Source organism: Micropterus dolomieu, linkage group LG12 (genome assembly GCF_021292245.1).
Source record: "Micropterus dolomieu isolate WLL.071019.BEF.003 ecotype Adirondacks linkage group LG12, ASM2129224v1, whole genome shotgun sequence".
Taxonomy (NCBI): Eukaryota; Metazoa; Chordata; class Actinopteri; order Centrarchiformes; family Centrarchidae; genus Micropterus; species Micropterus dolomieu.
This window is the reverse complement of record NC_060161.1, coordinates 38,641,513-38,650,271: the sequence shown is the minus strand read 5'-3', so window position 1 is coordinate 38,650,271 and position 8,759 is coordinate 38,641,513. Positions and strand designations below refer to the sequence as shown.

At 40.6% G+C, this 8,759-nt stretch overlaps 5 protein-coding genes across 6 annotated transcripts in view; 4 read left to right on the top strand and 1 right to left on the bottom strand.

The window, feature by feature from the left end:
• slc25a11 (solute carrier family 25 member 11) overlaps nt 1-3,968 on the top strand; it is a 27,854-nt gene extending 23,886 nt beyond the window's left edge. Inside the window, exon 10 of the mRNA XM_046064487.1 lies at nt 3,919-3,968. The gene's annotated coding sequence lies outside the window, so the exon portion shown is untranslated. The remainder of the gene's footprint in view (nt 1-3,918) is intronic.
• LOC123980185 (zinc finger protein 260-like) overlaps nt 1-8,759 on the top strand; it is a 672,464-nt gene that overhangs the window by 247,543 nt on the left and 416,162 nt on the right. The gene's annotated exons all lie outside the window — the stretch shown is intronic.
• Nucleotides 1-8,759, top strand: part of LOC123980191 (butyrophilin-like protein 2) — a 470,636-nt gene that overhangs the window by 198,665 nt on the left and 263,212 nt on the right. The gene's annotated exons all lie outside the window — the stretch shown is intronic.
• LOC123980179 (zinc finger protein 271-like) overlaps nt 1-8,759 on the bottom strand; it is a 342,908-nt gene that overhangs the window by 303,150 nt on the left and 30,999 nt on the right. The window lies entirely within an intron of this gene.
• On the top strand, nt 2,445-7,450 carry LOC123980235 (profilin-2-like; the record flags this gene model as incomplete). Its single annotated transcript, XM_046064532.1, is given in 4 exon segments — nt 2,445-2,458; nt 2,665-2,806; nt 6,516-6,705; nt 6,951-7,450. Coding segments are annotated over 3 exon segments (429 nt in total). The 3' UTR covers nt 7,049-7,450.

The following is an 8,759-nucleotide window of genomic DNA, read 5'->3' as shown; positions in this document are numbered from 1 at the left end:
CAACCAGAAAGACACGCAAAAATAACTAGAAAGACAGGCAAAACAACTGCAGACTGACTAAAACAACAAGAAAGACACGCAAAGAAACTACAGAAGGATTAAATCAACCAGAAAGACACGCAAAAATAACTAGAAAGACAGGCAAAACAACTGCAGAAGGATTAAATCAACCAGAAAGACACGCAAAAATAACTAGAAAGACAGGCAAAACAACTGCAGAGGGACTAAAACAACCAGAAAGACACGCAAAAATAACTAGAAAGACAGGCAAAACAACTGCAGAGGGACTAAAACAACCAGAAAGACACGCAAAAATAACTAGAAAGACAGGCAAAACAACTGCAGACTGACTAAAACAACAAGAAAGACACGCAAAAAAACTACAGAAGGATTAAATCAACCAGAAAGACACGCAAAAATAACTAGAAAGACAGGCAAAACAACTGCAGAAGGATTAAATCAACCAGAAAGACACGCAAAAATAACTAGAAAGACAGGCAAAACAACTGCAGACTGACTAAAACAACAAGAAAGACACGCAAAGAAACTACAGAAGGATTAAATCAACCAGAAAGACACGCAAAAATAACTAGAAAGACACGCAAAGAAACTACAGAAGGATTAAATCAACAAGAAAGACACGCAAAAATAACTAGAAAGACAGGCAAAACAACTGCAGACTGACTAAAACAACAAGAAAGACACGCAAAAATCACTAGAAAGACAGGCAAAACAACTGCAGACTGACTAAAACAACAAGAAAGACACGCAAAGAAACTACAGAAGGACTAAATCAACCAGAAAGACACGCAAAAATAACTAGAAAGACAGGCAAAACAACTGCAGACTGACTAAAACAACAAGAAAGACACGCAAAGAAACTACAGAAGGACTAAATCAACCAGAAAGACACGCAAAAATAACTAGAAAGACAGGCAAAACAACTGCAGACTGACTAAAACAAAAAGAAAGACATGCAAAATGACAACAGAGAGACTACACCAACTAGAATGTCATGCAAAATAACTAGAAAGACACGCAAAAAACTACAAAGACACGCAAAAAACTACAAAGACACGCAAAAAACTACAAAGACACGCAAAACTACTAGAAAAACATTCAAAACAACTGCAAAGGGACTAAAACAACTACAAAGACACGCAAAAAAATACAAAGACAGCCAAAAAAATACAAAGACACGCAAAAACAACTGCAGAGGCACCAAATCAACAAGAAAGAATGTCAAAACAAAAAGAAAGACATGCAAAATGACGACAGAGAGACTACACCAACTAGAACGTCATGCAAAACAACTAGAAAGACACACACAACAGCTGCAGAGGGACTTAAACAACTAAAAAGACGTGTTAAACGACAACAGAGAGACTAAAGATGACCACAGAAATGCAAAACAATTGCAAATACTTTTAACACAACAGCAGAGACATACAACCACAAATATTAACCAGTAACCACAACAAGATAAAATAATGAAACACAAAATGACCACAAGGACAGAAAATGACCACAAAGAGACTTTTTAAGTCAGGCTGTGCGGCTACGACGTCAGAGGGATGGGGGCCCTTTACATGACTGGGGCCCGCGGTTTCATTGCTCATCTCATACACGTATATCTGTCAGCAGCAGCAGGTTCAGTCGTGTCGACATGAACTGAAACAGGTCAGGAGGAAGTGGTTTGGTGGAAACACTTTTACAACAGCTTTCTGTCCGACACACAGTTTGAACTCATCTTCTCATCACTGAGACTTTTCTCTTGATTCTGCATCTGACTGTAAATCAACAGCTCTGTCATCACTTCCTGTCTAGCCTGTGTGCAGCTTCTTGCTGTCAGAGCAGGTGGGTCAGGTATGTGTGAAAGTGATGTGCATGGAGCTGTAGTCAGAGAATAACTCTGTATATGTAGAGTTCGTCAAACACAACAACATACCTAAGTGTCAGGAAAGCATTAAAGACTATGTTCATCTCTGCGTGTCCGCTCTAACGTTAGCTGCTAATGTTAGCATATCAGGCTTACTAGCTTTCTATCTACATCATTAACTAATGAAATTAGTTAGCTCGATTTGTTTCAGACCTTAGAAAGGAGGACATTTCTGCAAAGTGGGGACATTTTGGCTTCAGAGGAAAGTTTGACGTCTCAGACTTTGGCTGGCGTGATTGTAGAATGTGAACTGAACTAAATCTCTTCACATCAGTTTGCTGCACACACTTCCGTGTTTTTTTTACTTCCCAGGTACACAGTGAGAGAGAGAGAGAGAGAGAGAGAGAGAGAGAGAGAGAGAGAGAGTGGTGGAGAGACACTGGGTGAGAGTGAGCTGGGCAGGAAGTTGCCTGCAGGCTGGGAGTGGTTGGAGGTATAAAAGACAACTCGCCTTCCTTCTTTCTGCATTTGACTTCTCTCTTTCCCCTCTATCTCATACCTGAGACTATACCTGCACAGGTAAGCTGACGTAGGCTCTCCCTCTCTCTCTCTCTCTCACACACACACACACAATTTCTGTAGCTTATTGAGAAGTGATTTGTTGCTTGTTGAGACTCTTTGCTTCTGATTCTGCTGCCACAGTCTGTGTCAGTCAGACAGTGTGTGGGAGTGTGTTACTGATCAGTGTGTGCACGTATCTGTGTGTGTGTATTGGTTCTAATCAGGATGTCGTGGGACTCGTACCTTGATAACCTAAAGACGGCCGACCAGAGCGGTAAAATCCCGGTCATGGAGGCAGCCATCTGTGGGATGACGGCCGGGCAAGAGAGTGTGTGGGCCAGCACGCCCGGCCTGGCCGGCATTACGGTAAACACCCACACACACACTTTTCTTTCCAGACTCAGATTGAGGCAACAACACAAAAACCAGGCTTTAAAACATGAATAAGTGTGTTGTGTCATGTGTTTGTCAGCAGACAGGTTTTACAGTCCAGGAAGAGTTTCAGGGTGAGATACTTCCTTCTTCACAAAACACATGTCACAGTCTGCTGCTGCAGAGAAACTGGTCAAGTTTTTAGAACTTCTTCAACATCGTCTGCAATACTAAAACACGTGTGTGCGTGTCTATTTGGAGATACATGGTTTTCACCAGACCGCACTAATTTAAAAGTGAACTTTAAAATCCTAGAGTCAGCAACAGGTGACATCACCCTAAGAACTGTCACCCCATTGGCCGATCTTCACTCTTATTCACGTTGTAAGGAGATATAGATTTGACCACAGGTGAAAATGGATGTTTTTTTGCAGGTTTTCTTCTTCCTCTTGAGTTTTGGGCGTGTTCAGTTTGTCACTCGGCTGGTTCCCGCTCTGTCAGCGCAGCCGGGCGGAGCTGCAGCTGCATTCAGGTGCAGCAGGAAAAGACGTGGGCTGTGCAGGTTGCAGCTTCTTTGCAAAAAGACAGTGCCTCTTGTTAAAACAAGTGACAGATGTGTCAAATGCTGCCTAGTTTCAACACTCCGACTGTTGCTGACAGGAAGTGAACCTGACCTGGCAACAAGTTGAAACGTCTCACCCCATTGGCTGATTTCTTTACTTTCATAGTTTTTGGTTAAAACACGTTTCTGTATGAGAGAAATTGACTTGCTACAGCGGACATGTTTGCAGTGTGATAGTTGTTTAATTGGCAGGGAACAAAAACATGCACGTTTATTTGATTTTTATTAATTTTTGGGATTTTTTGAGTTCAGATATGTGGGGCAGGAAAGTAACAGTCATGTTGGAAGTGAAGACTACATTTTGTTTTTTGAGAAGAAGCAGTTGGTCGTAGTTTCCGGGCGTCTCTGTGGTTTTTTGGGGCTGCAGGCTAAGCGTTGGTTCAGCTACCTTATAAGGACATGATGTAGAAAAAGAGGCAAATACAGGAAGTGGAGGAGATCACTTCTTGTTTCTCTCTCACACACGCACGCACACACACGCACGCACGCACACACACACACACACACACACACACACACACACACAGAGTGAGGTGAGGTGGGGTGAGGGTGGAGAGGCTTTGCTGCAGTTACGCAATGTTGAGGTGGAGTCTGTGAGGCAAGAGCACACACACCTGCAGGTTTTGTTGTTTATTTATTTGTTTGGACTTTTTAATCTTTAATAATTACAGTTCACACGCAGACACACGCACACACACACATGGTGTCACACTGCATGGCAAGTAGTCTACTTAAAGGCCTTAACTGTGATTGGCTGGATGGTTTCAGGAAGTGGTTTTGTCTCTGCAAGCAGCAGTGTTATCATGTCAGTGTATGTCGTGTCTTGACTTGTCCTCCACACATTCTTCTTCTTCTCTTATATGCATTTTCCTCCAATTTCAGACTGTCTTCAAATGTGAATCTGTGTTATAGGTGCCTTTTACTGTTAGCTGCACAATGGGGGAGCATTTTACTACTTTATATACAGCTAGCTAGTTTTAATACTTTCTATAAGGTTAGGTAGTTTTGACTGCTTTATATACAGCTAGCTAGTTTTAATACTTTCTATAAGGTTAGGTAGTTTTGACTGCTTTATATACAGCTAGCTAGTTTTAATGTTTTATAAACAGTTGGATAGTTTTAATTACTTTATCTGCAATTAACTAGCTTTAACTGCTTTAAATACAGCTAACTAGTGGTAATACTTTATGTACGCATACTTTGCTTGTTTTAATCTTTTGTATACAGCTGGCTAATTTTAACTACTTTATTTACAGGTAGCTAGTTTTAAAAGTTTATATACAGCTGGCTAGTTTTAACTACTTTATACAATTAACTAGTTGTAATAGTTTATATACAGTTTGCTAGTTTTAACTACTTTCCCTTATATACAGTTGGCTGTTTTTTATAACGTCACAGTTAACTAGTTTTAATACATTATTTAGGCTAGTTTTAACTACTTAATATACAGATGGCTAGTTTTAACTACTTTATAAACAGTTAGTTATATAGGCTAGTTTTAATAGTTTTTATACAGTTAGCTAATTTTAAGTTCTTTAGCCTATATACAATTTGCTAGTTTTAGTACTTTCTATACAGTTAACTAGTTTTAATACGTTATATATGCTAGCTTTAACTACTTTATATACAGTTGGCTAGTTTTAACTACTTTATAAAGTGTTAGTTTTAATAGTTTACATTAAGTTAGCTAGTTTTACTTTATATACAGTTATCTAGTTTAAACTACTTTAAATGCAGTTTGCTCGTTTTAACTACTTCAGCCTATATACAGTTAGCTAGTTTTAATATGTTATATAGGCTAGTTTTAACTACTTTCAATTTAGTTAGCTAGTTTTAGCTACTATTTAAACAGCTAGTTTTAATAGTTTACATTATGTTAGCTACTTTAAACTACATTCTATACACTAAGCTAGTTTTAAAACTTTTTATAAAATTAGCTAGTTTTAATACTTTTTATACAGTTAGTTAGTTTGAATACTTTTTCATAATGTTGGCTAGTTTTAACTACTTTATATACATTTAGAAAGTTTTAATTCTTTATATAAGGTTAGCTAATTTTAATATTTTTTAAACAGGTAGCTAGTTTTAATACGTTTTTAAAAAATTGAGAGACATTTTAGAAGCTGCATAGAGCTTTTTAAGAATTAATCAGTTATTGACTAACTAATCAATTGCTTGATTAATCGTTTCAGCTCTAATACATCATGTAGCTACGTGTGTCAGTGGGACAGTGTGTGTCCCTCGAGGAAGTCAGCAGACACCGTTATTCAACATAGTCAAACCAGCCAAACCAGTTTAATGGTAGCCTATTCATGGAAACCGTGGAGGTAGTCAGCCTGCCCTGAAACTACAGAGCTGCTTCCCCAAACATGTGCAGCCTATTTGCCTTTCAGCCAGGGTCTGTGTTTGGATTAATGTATGAAGTGCGGCCACAGACAAGCTTTCTATGTAACGAGACATTAACTTAAGTGGCAACAAGCTAAAGTTAGCTCACATATAATTTTGGCCTTAATTTAATGTAGTTTCTATTTTAGTCCGAGGCTTTGTGATTACTTGTGGGAGCTGTTAATGCAAACTGTCTTGGTTTCACATTAAAAGATGCTGATGTTTGCTATGTTCCATCAACACTAAACATCAACCAGTTAATGTGGCTAATGTTAGCTACAGCATAGGTTTCTTGTTCTGGAGTCATTCATTAAGTAAGGCTCAACGTTTTATTTTCTTACAGAACCCTGATATTACAGACTTTAGAAGACAAATAATCAGGCAGCCTGAGCACTTCAGCGTTCGGTGCCTTTCTCAAGGGCCCATTCTGTTTACCTTCCCCACAGCATTATGGGAACTGTAGTACTACAATGTGGAGTATGATTATCACCCAAATAAAATTCAGACAAATCTGAGGCTAAGAATGTCCCATCAACAGAGAATGTGTTGCTTTGGATTGATTTTAACCCTGGTGTGGGTAGATCAACAGGCCTGGGAATATGCAGTTTTCCCCTAATCATCTCCTGGTTGCCCCTTTGTTGGTTTATGCCTCAGGTCAGATAATAACCAGTCTGTCTCTCCCCCTCTCTCTTTTAGGTGGACGAAATTAAGAAGCTGGCACATGACAGGAAGAATTTCTCCCAAGTCGGCGCTTACATTGCAGGAAAGAAGTGCATGATGCTCCGAGATGAGTTGGACACAGACAAGGTCCACACCTTGGACCTGAAGACCGCTAGAGACGCTGATGGCAACGCCTATGGAATATGTGTTGGAAAGAGCAAGCAGGGTAAGACAGACATGCATTCAGAGAGACATAGATACTGGTAGAGGGGGAGATAGACAGCGTGACATCACTTCCTGACAGTCTTACTTCAGGTCTGATATCCCCCAGAGTCCTGTATGAGTATGTGTTTAACTTGAATACCTTCTCTAAAGATAAGACAGGTGTCTTCTTTGTTGTTGTTGTTTGTAGTAAATGAAGGTTTGACTCTCCTGTCTTACCCAGCTGTCTCTCTCTCTCTGTCTCACCAGCTTTAGTCATAGCTATGGGCACAAAAGAGGCATCTGGAGGTCAGCTAACCAGCAAGGTGTTTGGCGTTGTTGACTACCTGCGAGGAGTCAACATGTAAGACAAAATGGCCACCGTCCCCTCCTGTACCCACCAACCAAGATGGCTGCCACCCCCCTGCCTTCCCCTGCGTATCGACTCAAGAAAACGGCCACTGCTCTGAGCTTCTTTAGTTTCTTTTATTATTTTGACCTTCCCGGCGTATTTCTGCCATCAGGGATAAAAATGAGGTGTTTAAAGTTTAAATCCATGTAATGAATGAGTGGTAGAAGTGAACACACATGCGGCAGTGGACTGTGTGTGTGTGAAAGCTGTTAGCATGTTTGAATCTGTTAAAAGCAGGGAGCCAGTGTTACATTTTTTTTTTTTTTACAGTGGCGATGGATTTGTGTCCAATCACAGCTCTCTGGAGACAAATTACACACTGAAAAATAAAAAAACAACATGTTTATTCTATAAAACACTCTGAGTGTCTGTCTCTCTCTGTGTCTGAGCTTGTGCATTGTGAGGACATATTTCAGTTTTAAATCATTGAGGACATTTAGGTTAGGATTAGTTTAGGATCCTAAGTATGCATGTCATGGTGCATGGGCAAGTAAAAAAGGTACGAGTTAGGGTGCAGGTACAGGTACAGGTTAGGGTACAGGTCAACTTAGTGTACAGGTACAAGTACAAGTTAGGATACAGGTACGAGTTAGAGTACAGGTCAACTTAGGGTACAGGTAGAGGTACGAGTTAGTGTGCAGGTACAGGTACAGGTTAGGGTACAGGTCAACTTAGTGTACAGATACGAGTACAAGTTAGGATACAGGTACGAGTTAGAGTACAGGTCAACTTAGGGTACAGGTAGAGGTACGAGTTAGGGTACAGGTCATCTTAGGGTACAGGTAGAGGTATGAGTTAGGATACAGGTCCACTTAGCGTACAGGCACGAGTACAAGTTAGGGTACAGGTACAAGTTGGGTACAAGTCATCTTAGGGTACAGGTAGAGGTACGAGTTAGGGTACAGGTCATCTTAGGGTACAGGTAGAGGTATGAGTTAGGATACAGGTCCACTTAGTGTACAGGCACGAGTACAAGTTAGGGTACAGGTACAAGTTGGGTACAAGTCATCTTAGGGTACAGGTAGAGGTACGAGTTAGGGTACAGGTCATCTTAGGGTACAGGTAGAGGTATGAGTTAGGATACAGGTCCACTTAGTGTACAGGCACGAGTACAAGTTAGGGTACAGGTACAAGTTGGGTACAAGTCATCTTAGGGTACAGGTAGAGGTACGAGTTAGGGTACAGGTCATCTTAGGGTACAGGTAGAGGTATGAGTTAGGATACAGGTCCACTTAGTGTACAGGCACGAGTACAAGTTAGGGTACAGGTACAAGTTGGGTACAAGTCATCTTAGGGTACAGGTAGAGGTACGAGTTAGGGTACAGGTCATCTTAGGGTACAGGTAGAGGTATGAGTTAGGATACAGGTCCACTTAGTGTACAGGCACGAGTACAAGTTAGGGTACAGGTACAAGTTGGGTACAAGTCATCTTAGGGTACAGGTAGAGGTACGAGTTAGGGTACAGGTCATCTTAGGGTACAGGTAGAGGTATGAGTTAGGATACAGGTCCACTTAGTGTACAGGCACGAGTACAAGTTAGGGTACAGGTACAAGTTGGGTACAAGTCATCTTAGGGTACAGGTAGAGGTACGAGTTAGGGTACAGGTCATCTTAGGGTACAGGTAGAGGTATGAGTTAGGATACAGGTCCACTTAGTGTACAGGCAC